Source organism: Tachypleus tridentatus, chromosome 11 (genome assembly GCF_004210375.1).
Source record: "Tachypleus tridentatus isolate NWPU-2018 chromosome 11, ASM421037v1, whole genome shotgun sequence".
Classification (NCBI taxonomy): domain Eukaryota; kingdom Metazoa; phylum Arthropoda; class Merostomata; order Xiphosura; family Limulidae; genus Tachypleus; species Tachypleus tridentatus.
The window spans coordinates 858062-880441 of record NC_134835.1 but is presented as its reverse complement, the minus strand read 5'-3'; the positions used below and the strand labels follow the sequence as shown (position 1 = coordinate 880441).

Genomic DNA, 22380 nt, shown 5'->3' with positions numbered 1-22380 from the left:
TGCTTCATGTCTTGTTAATTACCGTATTGAAAAAGCAAATGAAACTCATACAATTGCTGAAGATTCGATAAAACCATGTGCAAAAGATTTGATGAGAAATTTCTTAAAAATATTAACTCTGTGCCCCTTTCTGACAACTCGTTTTCTCGAAAAATCAAAGATATGTCAGCAAATTACTTAACGGAGTTAATAAGGCGAGCAAAAGCGAGACCAACTTTTTCGCTTCAGATGGATGAATCAACAGATGTCGCAGGTTACGATGCTGCTTGTGTTTGTTCGCTATATTCATGAAGCTAATTTTGAAAAAGGCATGCTAATTTGCAAACCTTTGCCTACTCAAACAACAGGCGAAGAAATATTTAAACTGATCGATTTATTTATGGAAGAACATGATATCCAATGGCAGCTTTGATCAAGTATTTGCAAAAATGGGGCTGCAGCTATGATTGGAAAATTTTCATGCACAGTGGCACACATAAAAAAGGAAAAACGCTGACATCCAGAGTATCCACTGCTGTCTTCATAGTCATGTACTTGCAACGAAACGAATGCCAGAAGACTTGAAAGAGGTATTGGAGATGTCCTAAAAATAGTTAAGTTTATAAAATGAAGACCGCTCAATGTGAGGATTTTCAGTTTAATCTGTAAGGATATGGGAAGTTTGTATAAAAATTTGCTGTTTCATACTGAAGTCCGATGGTTTTGTCGGAGCAAAGTGCTTGCTCTGTTTTACGAATTGCGTGAGGAGATAGATTTCTTTTTATCTGAATGCCATTTTGAACTTGCATACAAATTAAGAGACAAATGCTGGGTGCAGAAAGTGGCTTACCTTCAGGATGTATTTGCCTGTCTAAATGAAATGAATGTTACAATGTATGGTACCAGGGTAACGAACTTCAAAGTTCAGAGTAAAATGAAAGTGCTTCAACGTAAGCTAAACTTTGGGGTGAATGTATACTTATGGAAGAACTTGATTGCTTCGGAAATCTCTTTTTTTTTTTTTTTAATTATGGATGAAATTTCCTTAAGTGAAGATACAAAAGTTTCAGTCTTGCAGCACGTATCTGATTTGTGTACAACTGTTGAGGAGTACTTTCCCTCTAATTTAAAAAAAATTATTGTGAATTCAAAATCCCTTTGTTGACTCTTCAAATACCAATGATTGTCCTTGAAAGAGAAAAAACAGCTTTTAGAAATTTCAACTGCGTGTGTATGTTTTTTTCTTATAGTAAAGCCATATCGGGCTATCTGCTGAGCCCACCGAGGGGAATCAAACCCCTGATTTTAGCGTTGTAAATTCATAGACTTACCGTTGTACTAGCGGAGGACGAAATTTCAACTCATTACACCCTAAACTCAAAATTTCAGCAGAAAGAAATTACACAATTTTGGATTCAAATGGCCATGGGAAACATTGAAATAAGTAACAGAGCTTTGAAAATTTTAACGCATTTTTCAACAACATATCTTTGAGAGCAAACATTTTCACTGTATACAGCTACAAAGACCAAATTTAGAAATAGGCTAAATACTGAAGATGATCTGCGCTTACACGTAACAGCCATAACTCTAAATATTGAACTACTTTGTGAACAAAATCGAGCCAGTCGGAGCCACTAATAAATAAATAAGTACACTGTACTTTTACTGATATAACATTTGCAAGTAAAAAATTTTGAACAAGTAAGTAGAAGTAAAATATTTTCTTTAAATAGTGATATTTTAATAAATTTATATTCTAAAAGCTAGCGACCGATTGTTTCTATTTTTAGTGTATTTTTTTTTTATTAATGCTCCAAAATGTTTTGTTTTTTTTCTGATGTGAAACTCCGCAGGTCTAAACGTTTGGGAATTCCTGTCCTAAGGGGCCTGGCATTGCCTAGCGCGTTAAGGCGTGCGCTTCGTAATCTGAGGTACGCGGGTTCGCGCCAAACATGCTCACCCTCCCAGCCGTGGGGCGTTATAATGTGACGGTCAATCCCACTTTTCAGTAGTAAAAGAGTTGGCGGTGGGTGGTGATGACTAGCTGCCTTCCCTCTTGTCTTACACTGCTAAATTAGAGACGGCTAGCACAGATAGCCCTCGAGTAGCTTTGTGCGAAATTCCAAAAAACAAACAAACAATCCTATCCTAAGATATATATATATATATATATATATATAAAAGCTTCTGGTACAAGCAATAACATATACAGCATACAAAATTATTACAAAAGTTTTGTTTTCACATATATTTCAAAAAGTATGGTTTGATTTAGATGAAATTTGTACATATTAACTGTCATATTATCATACTGTGCATTTCTCATCATATTCCACTAACAAATAAGAAAGTTATAACAGCTTCCTAAAATGTCATGAATTCCACAGTGCCAAATTATTAAGCAAGTCTCTGACAAATGAGTCTACATAACAAAAATATATCTCTGGTATAGGAAAATATCTGTATATCACATATAGAAATAATAGAAATAGAGCTTCTGGTATTCTCACCGTTACACTACTAAATTATGGACGGATATCGTAGATAGCCATCGAGTAGCGAAATTCTAAAAAACAAACTAAAGACCAAAAATCAGTGATGTTGAGAAAACCCACCTGTAGAGAAATATATATGCAAAAACGGCTCGTTTGGGTTGAGAAAATATTTTACATAGAAGAGCGAACAACGTTTCAACCTTCTTTGGTCATCGTCAGGTTCACAAAGAAAGAGGTAACTGACCGGAAGCTGACCACATGTTTGGAAGGGGTTGTGTAACCGAGTGTGGGAATGTAGAGGGCGATGTTAGATGTTTGAATATGTAATTTTATTTATTTTATTATATTAATACAGGTATAAAGGCGTTCCTTTATATTGGTTTATTTTAGGTTTAAGTTGTTGTATAAGTAAGGCTTCTTTAATTTTGCGTTTGTTTATGTTTGTTTCTTTATTTAGTATTTGAGTGTTTTCTATGGTTATGTTGTGTTTATTTGACTTGCAGTGTTCGAAAACGTGTGAAGGTGACTTTTTTATGTTCTTTGAATCTGGTTTCCATTTTTCCACTTGTTTCTCCAATATAAAAGTCGTGGCAGTTATCACATTGTATTTTATAAATAATGTTGGTGTGGTGTTTGTCAGTGTAGTTTTTACATAGTATAGACCTCAGTTTTGTGCCTGGTTTTTGAATAAATTTGGTATTAATTGGAATGTCATATTTTGTTTCTAGTTTTTGCCAAATGTTGGTTATTTGTCTGCTGATGTCAGGAATATATGGTATGCAGCAGTATATGGTTTCGCGATTTTTTGATTCGTGAGATATATTTACTTTAGTTGGTTGATTTTGCTTTCTGTCTAGGTGTGTGCGTATAATGTTTTCTGCGGTTTGTGGAGGAAACTTATTGATGTTGATGAAGTATTGTTTTATTTTGTCTAATTCGTCGTTAATTTTATGTGGTGAGCATAGTTTTATGGCGGCATAAAAAGTCGCCTTCACACGTTTTCGAACACTGCAAGTCAAATTTAAGAGGGGCTGACCCAAACTGATTTGTCAGCTTGCTTTATCTTTCTATTAGTTTTAAAGGAATACAGATACACACACACGGACCCGATTGTAATACCTTCGCCCCAGAAAGAGATGGGTCAAGGATAACGATCTATTATTATGTTTTAGATTGATAACATTATTTCTTACTTAATATCCTTAGGATATAATATTTCTAACTATCTTTCTCTAATAATTTTAATCAAAAGCATTTTTCCAAAGCTCTTTAAAATCACTTACTAATGAAAATCATGCGAATTAAATGAGTTTTTGTCATAGACAAGAAACTATTAAACTCTGTAATCAATGGTCTTAAGACACTGAGTACAAAGGGAAAAAATCGATAGATTAATCTTGGCCAGCAGTCCTTGGCATTTGACCAGAAATAACTATACAGTCTGACTCTACTAAAATAAACTGGATTAAACTTTTTTACGCCTACTTTATATTGCCCTTGATGACTTTCATGTTTGGTTTTATTCATAGCTTCTGTAGTCAAATTTATATCGTCATTGACAGTACTGCTTAAAAATTAATAAACTATCACAGATTTAAATCGTGTATTTTTATAACTTAATTAATATTTCTGTTTATAGGTTAGATTGCACATTTTTAGCAGCATCTATTTCTATATATTAAAAAGATTTATAGCACGTTCCACAAGAATAGTGAACATGTAGCACACTGTTAACACGATGTATTATTTAATATTACTAGGTTTATAGTATTTTTTACAAGATTACTTAACACAGCACATTGTTAACACTGTGTATTATTAGATATGAATAAGGTTTATACTTTGACAAGAATAATTGACGCATAATACACTTTTAACATCATGTATTATTTGATACTAATAAGGCTTACAGTATGTTGCACACAATTACTTAACATACAGTACACTGTTTACGCAATGAATTGTTAAATATTAATAAGAGTGATGTCCATTCTTGACTTTCAACTCTAAGTGTGAGGATGGTTCATTCTACTATAAAATAAACATTTTTATTTTGTATCTATCTTACATTTGTATCTGAATAATGTATGTATAATCCCCCATCTGGGACAGCAGTAAGTCTTTAGACTTACAACGCTAAAACAAGAGGTTCGATTCCACTCGGTGGACACAGCAGATAGCACGATGTAGCTTTGCTATAGGAAAACACATACACACTCCTGTATTGTAAAAGACCAATTTATAACAAAGTAAAAAAAAATCTTTTATTGACATAGACGGACTGTCATAGTTTTTATAATTATTATCGCACTGTACTCTGTTGAAATACGTGAATACCTTAAAGCAGTTATATAAACTAACCATTATAAATGCAACTTCTCGAAATGTGCATAGATAAATATTTACAGAAAATCGGACTTTATCACTAGAAGGCGCTAATAGTTATCTGAATGATTCGCTGTTTGTTTCGCTCACAGTATCATTGTTTAGTTCAAACTATTTGTGTTGCTTCGAGCAGTTGGTCGATGTTTAGTTCTATCTTGAACTCTTCTCGTGTACTTGTTTGTTTTTGTTTATTGTTTCCACCGTCAGACAGTTTACCTCGAGCATAAAAGTTAACTATTTGGCTTAAAACGCTTTCTTAGACCTTCCTCAGCGTTATCCGTCGGTCTGTCTGATTTCACATGTGTGTACAGTAAATTGTGAACTAGCTGAGTCTGTTTCCACGTGAAAGAAAAGTTCAATGCCACACGTGGCATGAGTGAATATCGTTCGTGTGCTGTAGCTCAAAATAGTAAAAAGGATGACTTACGTCTTCACTTTGAAACCTGAATTCTTTACTAGTATTCTGTATGTTTTTGTTTTAAGTGTCTCAGTTTCTAAAGCTTCTAGTTGTACCATCAGCACCTAAAGAAACACCTTATCTCTTAGTAAAATTGTTAAGCGACATCTTATACAAATTAAAAATGAGTTCCCTCCTTTATAAACCTTCAAACTCAACCTCTTAGTATGTTACAAACCAATCTAACCACTATCAACACTAAATATCAGTTTTCTCCAAGTCTTCATCAAGGATCAGATTAACTACAAAAATTCGCTAGCCTCGTCATTACGTTTAAATTCAGATTTATCTTTATCGACCCTAAACGTAGCTTTTCATTTATGAGTTACCTTTACCCTTAACAAAAGTAAATCACATGTATCCAGTGATATGTTAGAAGTTAGCATTGCTCTTATACGGCCCGGCATGGCCAAGCCTGTTAAGGCGTGCGACTCGTAATACTGAAGGTCGCGCCAAACATGCTCGCCCTTTCAGCTGTGGGGGCGTTATAATGTGACGGTCAATCCCACTATTTGTTGGTAAAAGAGTAGCCCAAGAGTTGGCGGTGAGTGGTGATGACTAGCTGCCTTCCCTCTAGTCTTACACTGCTAAATTAGGGACGGCTAGCACAGATAGCCCTCGAGTAGCTTTGTGCGAAATTCAAAAACAAAACAAACAAACAAAGCTCTTACACTTTCAAATATGGCGCTTGAACTAATACATTAAGAATTGGATTCACCCTTATAAACACTAACTACCACCCCTTTATTGTTAAAATAAAGTATCAACCTCTTTAGTTATTCTTAAAATTCTAAACATAATCATAACACAGCATAAAAAAGTTGTTCAAAATTAGAAATACGTTTGCGGTTTTACCAATCACTTCACATACAAACATTGTCCACTAATGTTTAATTACAAGAATATGACACTGAGGTATAATATCACGAGAGTATACAAAAGTCGTTTGTATTTTATGAATTCATTCCAAGTTAGATCTCTGATTTGATATCGTTAGTTTGTACTTCGCAGGTTTCTTTCTTACCTCACCACCTTTGGTCTTTCCTACGAAGTACTTGTTTATTTTCCATACATTTATAAGACTTCTGTTTCATCATAAAAATAACCAGGTTATCTGCGCCGTTTAACTGACGTAACATACAATATGAACATACAACTTTCATATTTTCATGATGTTACAAAACACGTCGATTCTAATAAGATTAGTATCACAGGTCGCGCCATCTACTAAATGATATGCATATTTGACAACATTACGCAATCTGTACAATTGCGTGAAGCTCCCGCTGATTTAGGGACAGATCAGAACTATTATGTTAACTGATTAGAAATACTTAGCAATACATCAGAACTGTTATGGTAACTAATTACTCAGTAATAGATCAGGACTATTATGTTAACTGATCAGACTCAGTGATGTCGAGAAACCCACTTGTTGAGAAATTTACATGCAAAAACGGCTCGTTTGGGTTGAGAAAATATCTCAACCCAAACGAGCCGTTTTTGCATATAAATTGATCAGACTCACAATTGGATAGGTTTGTGTCATTATATTGATCAATCAGACCCTAACAGATAGGATGGGACTATTATATTAACTGATCAGACTCAATAATGAATTAGGTTGTGACATTTATATTAACTAATCAGACTAACTAATGGATAGACTGGACAGGTATGAATAGTGAATAGGTGTGTAGAAGATTTCTAGAATGGACCCATATGTATCAGAAATTTTTGACGTTTCAATTTGTCGATCATGATTTTCAATTTTTATTTTTCAAGACGCCAACTAGGAATTACGGGCACGGTCAAATAGAATCTGGGAACGTGCCTATTTCTACCCATGCCTCTGCTTCGACACCTCACTATGAAAGGAAATAAAAATTTGAACATTATCAATTTAAAAAACCGACTTCTCTATATCTGGTGATATAGAGGTATATACAGCAGTATTGCATTTACCAGAGATAAACTAGTCTTCAGTGAATCATTAAAAATAGTGTTCAGTTTACAAGTGTTTGAATCTCATCAATTACAAATATATAATTACTGCAATTTTCAAAACGCAGTGACAGAAGATGTCATTTACGTAAGATACAGCTGTGGCTGACCACAGTGACTGTGTCAATACTGATTGGTGCGACAAAGCCAGTACGACCTGTTAGCGTACGTTAAACATCTTGGAAGTATACCGCTTATAATTGCCGTGCAGAGTAGGGTAGTAAATACCAAAGGGTGTTAATTTAGTGTTATCTATTAGGCTAAATGTTAGTTTTAGTCACGTTACACATTTTTTTGTGATTTTTTGGATATTTTTGTGTTTTGATAAATATTACACAATGTATATCAGTGGTGTATCTTGGCCGACGGCTGTGAATTATTGCATTATTATTGGCATCAGTTACGTATATTTATAATAATATATAATTCTGCATAAGTAATATTTCTGATAAAATATAGATTCCTCTTATGATATTAAGTAATGCCTCCATCAGTATAGTTGTACGTAATATCTCTGATGATATATATATACATATTTAATATCACCAATACTATGTTAGCATTCTTAAGTACAAACTGTGATACAAATAAAATCTATTAATTATTTCTTATAATAATTACGTTTATCTTCATGTAATATTTTTTTAGTAAATACATTATTATGCTCTTGTTTTTTTACAGTTTCAATCTTTATTAAAATGTAGAAAATTTGTGACTTTATTCAAGAAATGGTTCCCAAAAATGAAAAATCAGAAATCGTCAGTGTAGAAAAAGGAGTGAAAATGATCACAACACCTGATGAAATGAACCAGTCGGTAAGAAAGTCAGATAAGGAGAACGAACCATAACGTGGGGAATGGGGAAGAAAACTGGACTTTATTTTCAGCTGCATAAGCTACGCTGTCAGTCTTGGCAACGTATGGCGATTTCCATACTTGTGTTATGAAAATGGTGGAGGTACACTGTTAGAAATTGTTCGTAATTTTACACTGCAATGTAGTGGCAGCAGAGTTGACGCTACACTGGAGTGTAATTTTTACGGTGCATTGCAAAAACAAATCTTGTCATTTAACACGGCAATACACCGTAATTTTCATGCAAATACAGTGCAATTTTACATAGCAAGGTAGTGTAATTTTAATGCTGATAGGAGTAATTTTACATGGAAGGCAGGGTAATTTTTATGCTGATGTGGAGTAATTTTACAGTAATATGGAGTGTATAATTTTTACGACCATGGTGGTGTTACTTTACAGAAAGAAATGCTCAATATGATAACATGCGCGGGGCCTGCATTTTTAGCATAACATTAATAGAAAGAAAGAGACATATGACTTTTTCTTGAAATAAAAAAAAACAGAGACTCCTGTTTATTTTCCATATTTATTGCAAACTGATGATATTTTGTTTTTCAAGAAAACATGAAATAATGGTACACAAGGAATGTCATGCCAATGTTTCTATTTATTAACTGGTTAAATTTCAATATTAGAAACCATAAAGTCTTGCAGTTGTTTAAACTTTTATTGTCCATTTTTATTAAGCAGAAATAAAATCTCAGTAAATAACTGCCATAACAGTGTTAAAAATGTTATCAACATATTAACAAGAAATACTAAACCTAACAAAAATATAATAATAAAGAGCTACACATTCAGCTTCTTAGCCAATACATGCCTCATTTACACAGAACAATACAGATCTAATATTACACTGCATCAGCGTAACTAAGGCAAACAAGATGACAAAGGTAATAACTATGATAAAAATTCTTTAATGTACATAAAAAAGTTAATACATTTTACATGACACATGGTGAAAGATATAGATTGACAAAAGATATAGATTCTACTCATTTCAATCTTTCCATACATATCATATTTTGTGTTGTATGTTAAATACAAGACCCGTGGGTCTAAAGCGAACTTGTCTGAAGAAAAGAACAAGTAACATGGACCAGGGTGAAATATATGCTTAAGCAAGTGCTTCATTATATATCACTTAAGGAAACATTTCAGTTTTTTGACATATTCATGCATTATTCACCTTCTATGACAGGTGGTGCCACCATATGAATAAATCTAAAATAAATTCATCCTAGGAACATATCTGAGGCATAATGAATGAATTCTGTAAAATGGCTTCTTCAGTACAGAAGATTTTTGAGCAATTCCCTTCAAATTAACATAAAGCCTACAATAATATCAGAAAGCTGCAAGTAGCACCATCTTGTGGGCAAATCTGAAGGTACAGGCCTAGGCCATCTTTTTGATGTCAACTTGGGAAAATCTGATGAATTTTTTAAAGTTTTTTTGTTTTTTTTAGATCCTGAGATTAACATTGGTACTCCTCTTATTTGACAGGTGGCACCAACATATGAACAAATTTGAGCAATGCTTATTCTAAAAGTTTATATGTGTAATATCAAAAATATCTGTTTATTGTTTTTTTACAAGAAGACCCGTTTTACGACAAAGTTTATAGCTTAAGATTTCAGCACGTTTGAGGTGATGAAAGACAATGACAGATGCCAGATGCAACACTAAAATACACCACTGCAATATTTCATAAGTTCACTAACAAGTAAAAAACTAACATTATCTACTGTCATGCAAATACAAAAGTAATATAGTCAACTGTATTCCTTTCCACATACCAGTAAGAATTTTGAAGTCATCATCTGTAAGCTGTATTTATGACTATTTCCATACAATGTAAACATTCCAGTAAATTTGCAAGATAATGAGATATGAAATGATATGTTCAACAACAACAAACTGTTCTGCATGATTAGCAGGATTATTTCATTTAAAACCAGTATGTGCACATTATACATACTTTTAACATGGCGTCTAATAGATATTTGAGAGAACACTTTGTAAATCCACAATTCAGATAAGCAAAACCAATCAACTACATGGTAGCAATACAAGGAATGCTTAGCAGTGTGCTCATCAATGTAATGTTCAGGGGGAGTTCTCCCTTATCTAATGGGTCCAATAATAACCTTCTTTTAATTCCCATTACATTACATTTTGGCTCCTTCACTACATATTTTGCATTCAGTTTTTATATTTTACTTAACACTGGAAATTTTCTTGTTGAATTTGACTAAGACTTCCTTGTTCTCCCCCCCCTTTCTCTTTTTAACATGTCCTTTACAACATGAACAACTATCCATAACAACTTTTTATTTACCCCATCTTTATTTGCTTTTTTATTCTTGACTTCAGTTTGGATATTTCAAGGTCATCTATTAGGATGACAAAAGGTTTTATAAGTAAAACCAGTCGTAAAATAAAGAAAACTGCTAACAGCCCCATCTAGTGAACAAATCTAAAACTAGAAAGCTAGACAACCATTTTGCTGTGCCACTTGACACATTCAAATGAATGGTTTTTGGAGAAAAGGATTTGTTCTAAAAAACATTAGTCAGTCAGTCAATGTTCCAGTCATTATCAAAATCCCTTAGATTGTCTATCAACTTTCTAACTTTGGTACTAAAGGCAGGCCTCCTCTTGTCGGTCTTCCTCACTTTGGAGCCCCTCTGAGGATTTATGCCAAGGAAGATCCTGTTAAAATTGATAAGCATGGTTAAATGAGCCATAATATCCTGGAATTCTGTTTTATATATATATTTTTTCATAACATTTTGACAATTCAAATTATCTGCATTATAACAAAATACAATAAGGCCACAAGGAACAAATCTTTTGTTACTCATCCTTTTATTCCTTCTAGAGTGGGTTACAGGGGCACTTTTTTTTTTATTCTGACCAGTCCACTGTTCGATTTGCAACAAAAATCGCTCAATTTTTCATACATGTCAATTCTCTTATAGAAAAAATTGTCATATTCTGCTGCAAATACCATGTACTTCTATTTCTGCGTACTAGTGACATAACTTTTAAACTAAATATTCAACCAAATACTTCTAGCAAATATACATTTCATGCTGTTAACATATAATATTTTAAAAAATTTTATTCAGTAAACCCATAAAAATGTTTATAGGGCAACCAAGACTGGATGCAGATAGCGATGATTCACAAATCTGTATTTCTTGTGGCCTAAGCTTAAGTTTTGTATGGTGAAACAGGTCTGGGACATGTGAGAGAGGACCTGTGTAGTAAGACTAACTAACTACTTCAGCTGGCCTTGCATGTCGGCCAGTCTAAATACATGCAAATTGATTAGTACAAGTTTAAAACTTTTAAAAGACCAACTGTGAGTGGGGAACATTTAACCTTGGTCCTAAGAATGGCTCTATCAAACTGATGGGTAGCAACCAAAGTACCGGTATTCTTTTGCATAGGAAAGAACTATTCATATTTATCATCTTCATTTACAGGTCAAAAGAAATTATGTAAGTAAATACAGGTAAATTAAGCAAGTGCTATTCCAAACCTTTGAATAAATTCAACAGTGTTGGCAATGGACTCTGGGTAGGTGATGTTCAAGTTATAATAAGCTGCTATGGTCAAAGCAACTGCCATCCGTAGGGTGACATTTTCTGCCAGGATACATCCTTCTACAACTGCATAGCAGTTATTTTCAAATGGATGGTTTCCTACAAAAATATAAAACAACAAGAGAACATTTTGATGTTCTTGTGAGGCATATTGTCTTGTTAATACTGTTATCAAGTTTTCAGCCCTGATAATTCAGGTCAGACCAAAACCTCATATGGAACCCTGCAGCCTGTAGTGTGTAGTTTTCTTTTATATATCTCTCCTGATGTTACAAATAAAACAAAGTACTTAGCAAACTGCCTAACAAGGAAATAATTACAGCTGCCCTCTTCTATCAGAGGCAGCTATCATATTTTCAGTGACGTCTGTGTGTCTCCCTGTGTGTGTGAGTTGCCCACATTTTTTGCCATGCAGGACTGTGTAATTTTGACCTTGAATGGTCAAAAATTGAGATCTAGCAATTCACAGGTCTAAACTCTAAATTTACAGAAACATCAAGGAATTCTGAATATTGTATTATATAATCTGCAGTGGTGCCATATATTTTAAACATATCTCAAACTTTAGGCCTTCATTATCATTTTCTTGTTATTTTTAATATATTTAAAGAAAAACATGACTAATTGTTCTTAATGAAGGTTTCAGAGTTTCAAAAAACACAATGAAGTCCATTAAATGGAAAAATAGGCATACAATGTGATGCACATAATCCCCCCCCAAAAAAAAAATATCCAAGTACAAAAACAGTATGCATGAGTAAGAATATATTAATAAGTATCTTACCTCTGATGACTACATGGGGGTGAGGTAGGTCATCATGTTGTTCTAAATCAGCAGATGTGATGATATCCTGTTGAAAAAATTATATAATCCTATTACATGTATTTATAAATTAGTGTCTAATACTGGAAACATACAGCAGGTCAAGTGACAGCAAAAGTTGATTTGTAATCAGGATTATAATATGAACTTATCTGCAGCGCAGCCCTAATTTGACGGTCACATAAGTGCTTAATTCATTTGTATAAATTCTGCCAACTTCAGTGATCCATAATACAACATTCAAAATGGCTCATTTTGCTGGGGAAAATCTTCAAGGACTGGCAACATTGGTAAGGTTGATGAATATTTTTCTTTAGTGAATATTTTCCTGTTTACAGTATAATCCTGTTTCAAATCTTAGATAAGCGTTTTATGTTAATTATGTTAATGCTGGTTACTGTCAGTCTACTAAATGTTTGTGAAAAGAGCCTTGGTACTAAGTTAAATTAGGCAGTAGTATTAAAATGTACAGTACTACAGAGAACAGTATTTCCTTAAATAGTAGCCCTACCACAGGTCTCTGTTTTTCAAGCTTATATTTGACATAAATTTGCTAATCCTATTTTCTTATAATTAAACTAGTCAATATTTACAGAAATTAGCAAACATCTAAGAAAAATTTACCAAAATCTCTAAAACAGGAAGAGCATCTGGTCACTAGAGCTTGATGTATACAAAGGTATTTTAACTGAAATATGATATCATTTTGCAAAATTTGCCAAAAATAAATTGTTCCCATTTTTCACTCATTATAAAAGCTGTAGTGAAAGCCTTACCTCTGCAGTTTTAAAGAGGTCTTCTTTATCTTCTCCAAAGATCAGAGGAAGCAGCAAGAGGGTGCCATACACCTTGGGACTAACATTTCCAACCACTTCGGCTAGCATTGTCAACTGGGCTGCTGCTGTTGCCACAGTTACATTTGTTTGTGATTGACAGTACCTCAGCATCTTGTCTGCCCTACTGCTCATCTCATGGTCAAGTCTTTCAAATAAACTGAAGTCCATAAGGTATTCAAAATGGCTTAGAAAGTATGCTGGCTGTAAAAGGAAAGGCCAATTTACTCTCACTGCTAACAAGTGAGCACCTTTGTTAATAAGGTAGCGCGCTGTGACGGGTAGGTGCTGGTCATACTTTGAATCACCCTTGGCGTGTCGGTACTACCACGGTGGTATTCTTCTACAAGCCAGCACCTCTGCTGTTCCTGGCTTTCCTCAGTCTCCCCGTCGGGCAGATCAGGCTGCCACCTGATACAGCCATAGCTATCCTGCTGCAGCACTGAGGCAGATTTTCTCTTAGCACTACCAGTTGTACCTCCATTTCCTTTTTCTTCCAGCAGCTTCCTGCGGAAAGAGTTGCCTCTGCTACAACGATTCAGGTTGTCAAATCTCTCAGAGAGGCGATTTGCGCGAGAGTAGCATACCCTTTCCCCACCTGGCCATATCGTGCTATAGAATCCATGAAGGTTCTAGGATGCGTATCCACAATCTTCTTGGCAATAGCATTTAAGTTAGCTTTCCCAGGTTTGGGATTTACCTTAGCTATTTCTTGGCACAACACTCTTACTGCAGCAAGGAGATCAGTCTTGGCTGGGGTTGTCCCTTTGGCACAAGCGTCTTGGACTGCATCAGGCAGCTTTTGCCAAGGGATTTCGAATCTCTCTGCCCAGCTTTGCGCCTCCCGTCTATATCCAGAACCTGAGGTGGTTGGTGTGATATTGTCCCTTGACAGTGACAATGGTGGGGGTGTGACGCATTGTTCGGCTGGTGAAGCTGCTGCAGCAAGGTTTCTACTTTTTGGAGTCCCAACAACTGATGGGATACTTTCGGTGCCTTAAGAAAGTAGATTACAATAGAAAATTACAGTAATATCTAAAGAGAATTAAAGTATTTGAAAAAGCACTTGTACATTACCCATCAAACCAAGTTTCACCTGCATTTTTTGACAATTAAATGCAAAGTTCTGTTTAGCTGTATTTTTGACAATTAAATACAAATTGTAGTTATAATATTAAAGTAGTATTGACAGTTTCTTGCAAATTCATGCAAGTTAAGTCCCCAACTTGTGCCTCTCATTTTGATGGGTGAGGAAAAAACTCTACACCCCTCTCTGACATGCAGAAAGGAAGACATATTAGATAAAGGGGTGGGTACAGGATTGGTCTTAAATCTCCTCCCCAAGTAAGAGGATTTTTTTACGGCTGGAAGGTAAAAGGGTTGCCTGAATTACTTGAGGGTGGGGGAGATGTATATAATATTGTTATTTCAGTAAAAGAATCCTACTTTAGGGCTAAATTTTTGCCCCTTCCCCTTCCAAACATGTATACTTTTACATAAAATTTTCCCTGCCCCCCCAAAAAAAAACTCCTCCATACATATTTAATCACATAAAAAGTTTATTTCCCCACTTTAGTAAAAAAGGGCCCCAAATTTGGAAACACAGAATAAACATTAAAATATTGCCTGCCAAAAAAGGATATTTAACTAAAGTTATATGCATTTGTTCATTAAACTTAAAGAATACCATTTGCTGTGAAGTGGGCTTTCAGTTTGAGGGCCAGTTTTCTGCAGGCAAGCAGGTTTAGTGTCCCTTCAAGATCTTTCTCAGGATCAAGAAACTCCAAGTCTTCCAGATTTTCCATCCCAAATTCTTGCAGCTTCTCCTCTAGTGCTACCATCTTGTCTGCTGGAAGATGAAGAGCTGCTACAAGAAAGTTTTTCACTTCTTCTGACACAGAGGGCATCCTAAAGTCAAAGGACAACTAAATTAACATCTGATTAGACACAGTGCATATAAATAATGACACCTGTACTATTTTTTTGTCCAAAATAAAAGCTTAGAGATGGCAAATAAGTCCCCAGGCTAGACCAGAAGCGGATCCATGGGGGGGGGGGCAGAGGGGCTAGGATCCCCTTTCTTGGCTGCAGCAATTTTTTTCGGTTTCAAACCAATTTTGCCACCTGGACTCCTTTCTTGTTGGCACCTGAGGACCTTTCAATTTAGGATGTCTTATTGGTCATCATAGATTGGATCCCCCTTTACAAAAATCTTGGATCTGTTTCTTAAGATGGATGGACAGACAGAGGCTCACTATCTCCAACTTTCAGGCAGGGGACTGAAAAAAACACCCAGTGCTAATGTACTACAAAAACAGGGTTTTAATGAAGGCTTACTAATAATTTTTTAGAAATCTTGTTTGCAATTGAATATAATGTAGAGGTTGTATTTAATTTTAATGAAATTGGAGGGTGGGGGTCAGCTTATACATGGAATACCAGTACAAGTTACAAAGCATAGGGGATGGGGGGATAGGGGGTGGATTCGTAACAACTGCCAAAAATATGTCAAATCTGCAGTATGTGCTTGTCCGCACTAAAAAATAAATGTGCCTGGCTTCATGAGCAATGCTGTTCATGTGCCATTTACATCACACACTGTCAAAAGTGACTGGATTCATGAATGCAAAATGCAACTAAACTCAACTGAAAGGTGCATCCAGCTCAAAGTTGCATTTGCCTATCTTCACTCAACAGAAAATGTGCCTGGCTTCACATGCAGATGCTGCTTATGTGCCACTAGCTTCACTTACTGTCTAGTGTGACTGGCTTAATGCAATATGCTTGTGTACAATATTACAAATGCTGAAATTTGGGCCTGTCCTCTAAAAATTCTGTAAGAGCAGACTAAGGGAGGTAGGCCAGGTGATTCAATGCACAAAGGAATTATTAACAGTATATATTACCAGGACCAGGGACTCAAAAGACCAAAGAAGGGCACTGAATTAGAACTTGCGTGCTTGTGGCCAGTACTTATTGTATACACCGTATGCTTCACTTGTCATGACTGTGTATTATAGAAAAAATAAAAATAAAAAATAATTCTCCCCAAACCACTTGTTAGAAACCAGTAAGTTCATGTTGATTGTATTAGATGTAGGATGCTTTGGTACAACTGGGATAGCTCATGGGGTACCCAAAAACTTGGTGGTGGTGGGTAAATGGAGGGGTCCTAGCTTCTCAACCAAAATATCATGGGTAGCAGGAAGGTTAATACTTTTTTATCTGATCATGTTATTATAGACCTAACACTGTACAGAACACAAAATAATTATTTCCATCCCCTGCTAACTGGGTAGGCCTTGAACAGGCAAAATTCTTTGCCTGTTAAACAAAATTTCCACTTTATATTATAAACAGTCTTGTTCTTATTGGGTTCCATGAACAATTTATCTATTAAAAAGTGGTTTGGTGCCTCAGGAAATACCACTTCCAACCAAATTTGCCTGAAATTCTGATTCTCTACATCAGTATTTTACACCATGCTGCACCACCTTAAAATGAACAAAAAGTACCCAGATGGCACCTTAAGGATGAAGTGGGCTAGGCTGAGAACAGGGGTTATTCTAGGTTTTATAACTTGGGGCCCTTTCTTACTGATGTGGGAATTATTTAACGTGGTTTAATAGGAATGGGGGAAATTATGTTGTTGCAGAGGGGAATTTTGTACAAATAACAAAAAAATTGCCAGGGGGAAGAAATTCGGCCCTATAAAGGGTCTAGAATAATCCCTGGAGAACAAGGGAGACCAATATGAATATAGGCCTCATTGGAAGAATTCATGTCTTTGACATCCAAAAGAACACGTACCTGGATGACCTTAGTTATCCACCACAGCGTGTTTCAGAACAGCAAATACACTGGCACCAAATCTGTATAGCTCCAGGGGCCAGTAATCCAGTAGTTGGCTAAAAGGAACACATGTTGTTTTTGAATTTTCAGATTCAAAAATTTTAAGCAATCCAGATTCAGTTCTTTGTGTATCCTTATTCTGAACAACAAAATAAATATCAGTATCCTTACTGAGAAGAACCATGGTGATTTCACCACAAACAAGGTGATTATCAGCATCTTTGGACAAAAACACTACTTGTCCTTTATGGTAGTGGACACCATGCACCACCATACTCTGGCAAACTACAGTACTTGAACTATTTCTCAAGTGAGGGAATTTGTCAACAGCCTTCTGGATGTACTCTCCATACAAATCTGCATGGAATGCTAATGCTGAGTTGTATGACACCGGTGGTCGAAACAATGATCCAGAACTATACAATGCTTGCAACAACTGATGTTTTTCTGCTAAGGACTTTGTTACATGTATATAATTTTGAGCTGAACGTGCACTCCTCTTGAAATAAGAGTGTTTACTCTCAAATCGTAATGTCCACAATCGAATCAGGGGTCCACATTTCAATGTAAGCTCAGGATAGTGAGTCAGAAAATGGTGTTTTGCTCTTAAGTTAATGTTTGGAAAACGTTTCATTCTTTTACAATATATTCTTTTATCAAGTCCAACATTATGGCAACCTGATCCTCAGATATCACTGGGGCACATATAAGTTCAACAATCTGTCTTAGCAATAACAGCAACTGCCACACTTCATTATTATGGTCATCAATTTTTCCATGTATTAGCAGTGGAAAAAATCGGAGCAAAACCCAGACCTGAACTGCATGCCCACTAACTGTCTTAGAGCTCAAAGTAAATGGGGGTTTGTCATTTGCATCAGATCCTTTGAATTTATAAGTCTGAATCTTTTTGTTCAGGTAATCATAATCAAACCACTCTGCTCGTACCAAGTAATTAAGAATCAAGTGTAGATCTTCCTTGACAATCCCTTCAAACAGGTCATGCCCAAGGCAAGGTGGGAGACCAGGGTTTGTAACGTGAAAATGTTGCAATTTGTTCAATACTGAATCAAATTTAACCCCACTGTGATGCACCAGACCATTTGTACATACTTCTGATACTGAGCTATTGTAATTTTCTTGAGTTCTTAAATCAAAGTCCCAAGGAAAAATATTTCCACCTTCAAGGTCATCTTTGGATATCAAACAGTATCTACAATTGTGAGAAACAGAACTGAAGTTTTCAACAAAACCACCTATCATATGACTACCTAAATTGTCCCCTAGAACAAAGGCAACAGACCCTTTGCAGTTCCCAAATCTGCCTAAGTCTACACCATTTGCTTCCAGATCAAGCAAATCTGTCATGATAGGAGTCAGAATCTTTTCCTGACCATGTGTCTTAAAGTCCTCTTCCCTACAGAGCAACAATAGCTGCTGTACATCTATTAAAGTCCTGAGAGCAGGATGCAGATTACCAATGGTATAGTAAATGGCCAAAATTTTGTGTTTTTTCTTTGCTGACCCAAGTGGATTCACTATTTCAAATGAATCTTGATACAAGAGTAGCTTTAAAGCATCAGGATTTTCTTGAAAGAAAACATTTTCATTGCACACTTTACCATCTGTAAAGTCTGTTAGCACTCCTGAATCTCCATTATTTTCAGATTTTTCAAAGTAGTGACTGATTTTTTCATCTCGAGATAGGGCCTGAAGTGAATCTTTTAAAGGCACATAGTAGCACAATGCCTTTGTATCATCTTTTTTTGTGTTTAGGCTCTGGATGTGGAAGTGGTTCAACATAATCAAATTTTTCCTTGTAATACTTTTTCTGTAATATTTTGACCTTAAAGTGTCATGTACTGCTTTCAGGTTGTCATGTTCGTACTAGTGTATAATTTCCTGAATACAATCAGCAGAAAGAGTTGTTTTTTCTAGCTTTGCCTTCAATTGATGTTTTTGGAATTTCGCTTGCTCATTATGGAGGGAGCTGAATTCATCCACAATAACCTGAATAGTGTTCACTGGTACGTGGTGTTTTGTCTGTATTGATAAGAGAAATGTAGCTAATTTTGTTGTCAAGGCACTTTCTATTTCTCGGTCTGATAAGAAATTATTTTCATCCTCATCACTATGGCAAATTTCAGTACATGGTTCTTCATCATTGCCTGTATTATTGTTTTCATTAGTCTGGTTCTCTAAATTTCTATCATGACCATCATGATCACCAATGGAGAGGATGGCTACATGCAGGTGATGAACTGAGGTGTCCTTGTGATATCTGCTCAAGTGAGAACTGAAACTTGACACAACCTCAAATCGCTTATCACATTGTTGGAAGGGACATGCAATTTTAATACCATCCTTTATATGTCCCTTCAAATGAGCAATAAAAGGTTTCAAACCCAAATATTTTGCTAAGCAATGCCTTATCTCACATTGCAGCTGTATACTATCAGAGTCAACATACTGTTTTGAATATTCTCCCTTATGCTGCCTTGAAATATGTGATTTAAGAGAAGGAAATGTTGGCAAGTTTTCACCACAAACAGTCACTGGACAAGGTATAGTAGGATTTGGTAAAGCTGCATGGAATGAGTTATAATGACTGCCATACGTTCGCAGAGAAGATGTTCTAAAGTGACAAATAGTACAGCGATACATTTTGAGTTTCAGTTAAACTCTAACAAACAAGACCAGAATAGTGAAAAAAAATTGATATAGGAAATGAACTAAGCAGCAGGGCATGGTGAGATCTCCAAGATTAAGTGGATAAGTGATGGGGGGGGGTATGGCACAGGAATTAAAAATCTTGGCTTTAACCAACACGCCAGGCCTTGTCTGTTGAAAGAACTTGCGAAACAACTGATCAACTCCTGCTCACTTTCACTTACTTTTGGAGAAGCAATTCAAAATTCTTACATAACTGTTAATTACAGAAGGAATCACCTGCTAAAATGCACCAAACTGGGATTAATCATGTAAACCACTCAGGACCAAAAATGTGCCATGTTATATGATTCGCTCAAAAGTTGGCCCAAAATTTTAACATAATCTCTTTATAATTTTGGAATACTCTAAACATCAGTAAAATTCTTGCCCTATATCTTCATGCCCAGCAGCCAGACTGATCATGCCATGTACTTGCTGTAAAACCCTAATATTAGCGAGCCTTTTACTTAGGCAAATTTGGTGACTGGAATATTGTTGCTAAATTAACTGGATGGTAATTTATCTAGCTAAACATACTGAAGAGTGCAATTTCATAAAAATGCTATGGCAGTTTTTAAAGAAAAACGTGAAGTTCAGCCTACCTACGATCTTTAGGCCTAGCTTCCATGCATGACTGAATCTAAGAATATGCTCTCACAAGGTAACCAGACGACCAGATCTGAAGAATCTACACTACTAGGACTTAGCCTATACCTATTATAGTATAAGGTTCATCAGATCATCAATCAGGAACCGTTTCTCATCAAACGGTACCCAGGTACCGCACTTTCCCAAATACCTGATACGAATTGACCAGGCCTGACGTTAGATCGCTAGAAAGCTACAATTTTAGGCAACGCAATAGGCCTAGAATATAGTTTGTCATGAAGTAGACATTGGGCTTCACGTTAGTAGATTTATCTATGTACCAGTAATATCAATGGTTATGAACCAAATAAAATACAAACCTGCCTCCTGGAAATGCACAACACAAAGTTAATTTAAATTAAACTGAATCTGGATTGCGTAGGTCTAAACAAGGGGTAAATAAACTGATGAGGTGTAGAACGAAAGTTGACTGCTAGACTCTATTCGGAACAAACTGCATCCAGCACTGCGTCAGCAGAGTCCGGCTATAGCTGATAAACACGCGCGTACGCGCATCTAGCCCCGCGCTAGCTACTTTGCAATGCCATGTTCTTTGCGCCATGGGCTTGAAAGGCGGTGCCTGAGCGGGCCGCAGTGTTGATTACGTTGGTTAGCAGCGTGATTTCACGATGCTTACCAGCGTAGATCAGTAAACATGCGTAAGTTCCGTAAAATAACGAGGCATTTCTTTGTTATAAAACGGTTATTTTTTACAGTGTATTAAAACCCAAATCAATCGAGTCAATAACCTTATCCGGCGTCTAATTAACGAACAAAAAAATTGGTCGGAGTTATGTGCGTCATAAGACAATTCATACATTCTGGAGAAAGTTCAAGAGCATAAGTAACGACAGTTCAACTAACAGCATTGCCAACTTAAAACTCGACTGTCTGTACTGTTTGGTCTCTACTTTTCATGTGGAGTCGCCTGAGTTTCCTGCGTTCTTTAATAAGATTATGTATTTCTGGCGTCAATGTCCAGTTTTGCTTGGGAGTATTCTTTTGTCTAGAGGGCATGACTGTATCCACGGCTTTTGAAATAGCATTCGTGACGTCGTTAACATACTTGTATACTTTGTTTGTTTGTAACGCTTGTAATTTCGTCTGGTGAGAGTGTGGTTAGGGTGTTATTGAAGGTTATCCAGTCAGTTTTTGTATAATTATAGACCTGTGGGAGATCTGTTGGTAAATCCTGTTTGTTTTACGAGATTTTGAAAAAACTGGAAAAGGGTCAAGGTGAACCTTGAAATTCCGTGTATAAGGTAAAACAGTGATGGCGAACCTTTTAGAGATTGCGTGCCTCAATTGTGACCCAAAATAATTTTGTCTATCCGAACGTGCCAGGATTTTCATAAAATGACAGTTACTTTCCAATAAAATCCGACTTTTTGATGAGTATCTTTATTTTAAAAAAAGTCAAATTACAAAAGTTTCAATGAAACTAATAAATAGCCTTGACTTAAAATTTGTATATTTTGTCTTGAATTTTATTAAATCAATGCGATCTCTGCTGTTGTGAACACTTGGATAACTTGTTTTGATGGTTCATATTTTGTTGATTTGAGAGCAACACATGCAGCACTCGGTTCATCTGTAAGCTTGTTTCTTCTGTCTGATTTGATGAAATTCAAAGTTGAAAACAGCTGCTCACAAGCGTAAGATGATCCAAACAAAGTTAGAAGAGCAATTCCAAGTAATTTCATTGACTTAAAATTAAT

General features: G+C 35.7%; 3 protein-coding genes across 3 annotated transcripts; all 3 read right to left on the bottom strand.

The window, feature by feature from the left end:
- Window positions 1-9952: 9952 nt before the first annotated feature.
- On the bottom strand, window positions 9953-13715 carry LOC143231590 (uncharacterized). The gene is made up of 4 exons (XM_076466112.1): window positions 13394-13715; window positions 12579-12645; window positions 11731-11893; window positions 9953-10895 (listed from the first exon to the last, which is right to left on the bottom strand). Exons 1-4 carry the CDS (start codon window positions 13619-13621, stop codon window positions 10760-10762), a joined length of 594 nt encoding a protein of 197 aa, XP_076322227.1. The 5' UTR covers window positions 13622-13715; the 3' UTR covers window positions 9953-10759.
- Window positions 13716-13800: 85 nt separating this feature from the next.
- On the bottom strand, window positions 13801-15357 carry LOC143231589 (uncharacterized). The gene is made up of 2 exons (XM_076466111.1): window positions 15138-15357; window positions 13801-14446 (listed from the first exon to the last, which is right to left on the bottom strand). The coding sequence occupies exons 1-2, from the start codon at window positions 15355-15357 to the stop codon at window positions 13989-13991; spliced, it is 678 nt and encodes a 225-aa protein (XP_076322226.1). The 3' UTR covers window positions 13801-13988.
- A 2575-nt stretch (window positions 15358-17932) lies between these two features.
- On the bottom strand, window positions 17933-19105 carry LOC143232498 (uncharacterized). The gene has a single exon (XM_076468047.1). The coding sequence runs from the start codon at window positions 19103-19105 to the stop codon at window positions 17933-17935; it is 1173 nt and encodes a 390-aa protein (XP_076324162.1).
- Window positions 19106-22380: the final 3275 nt, after the last annotated feature.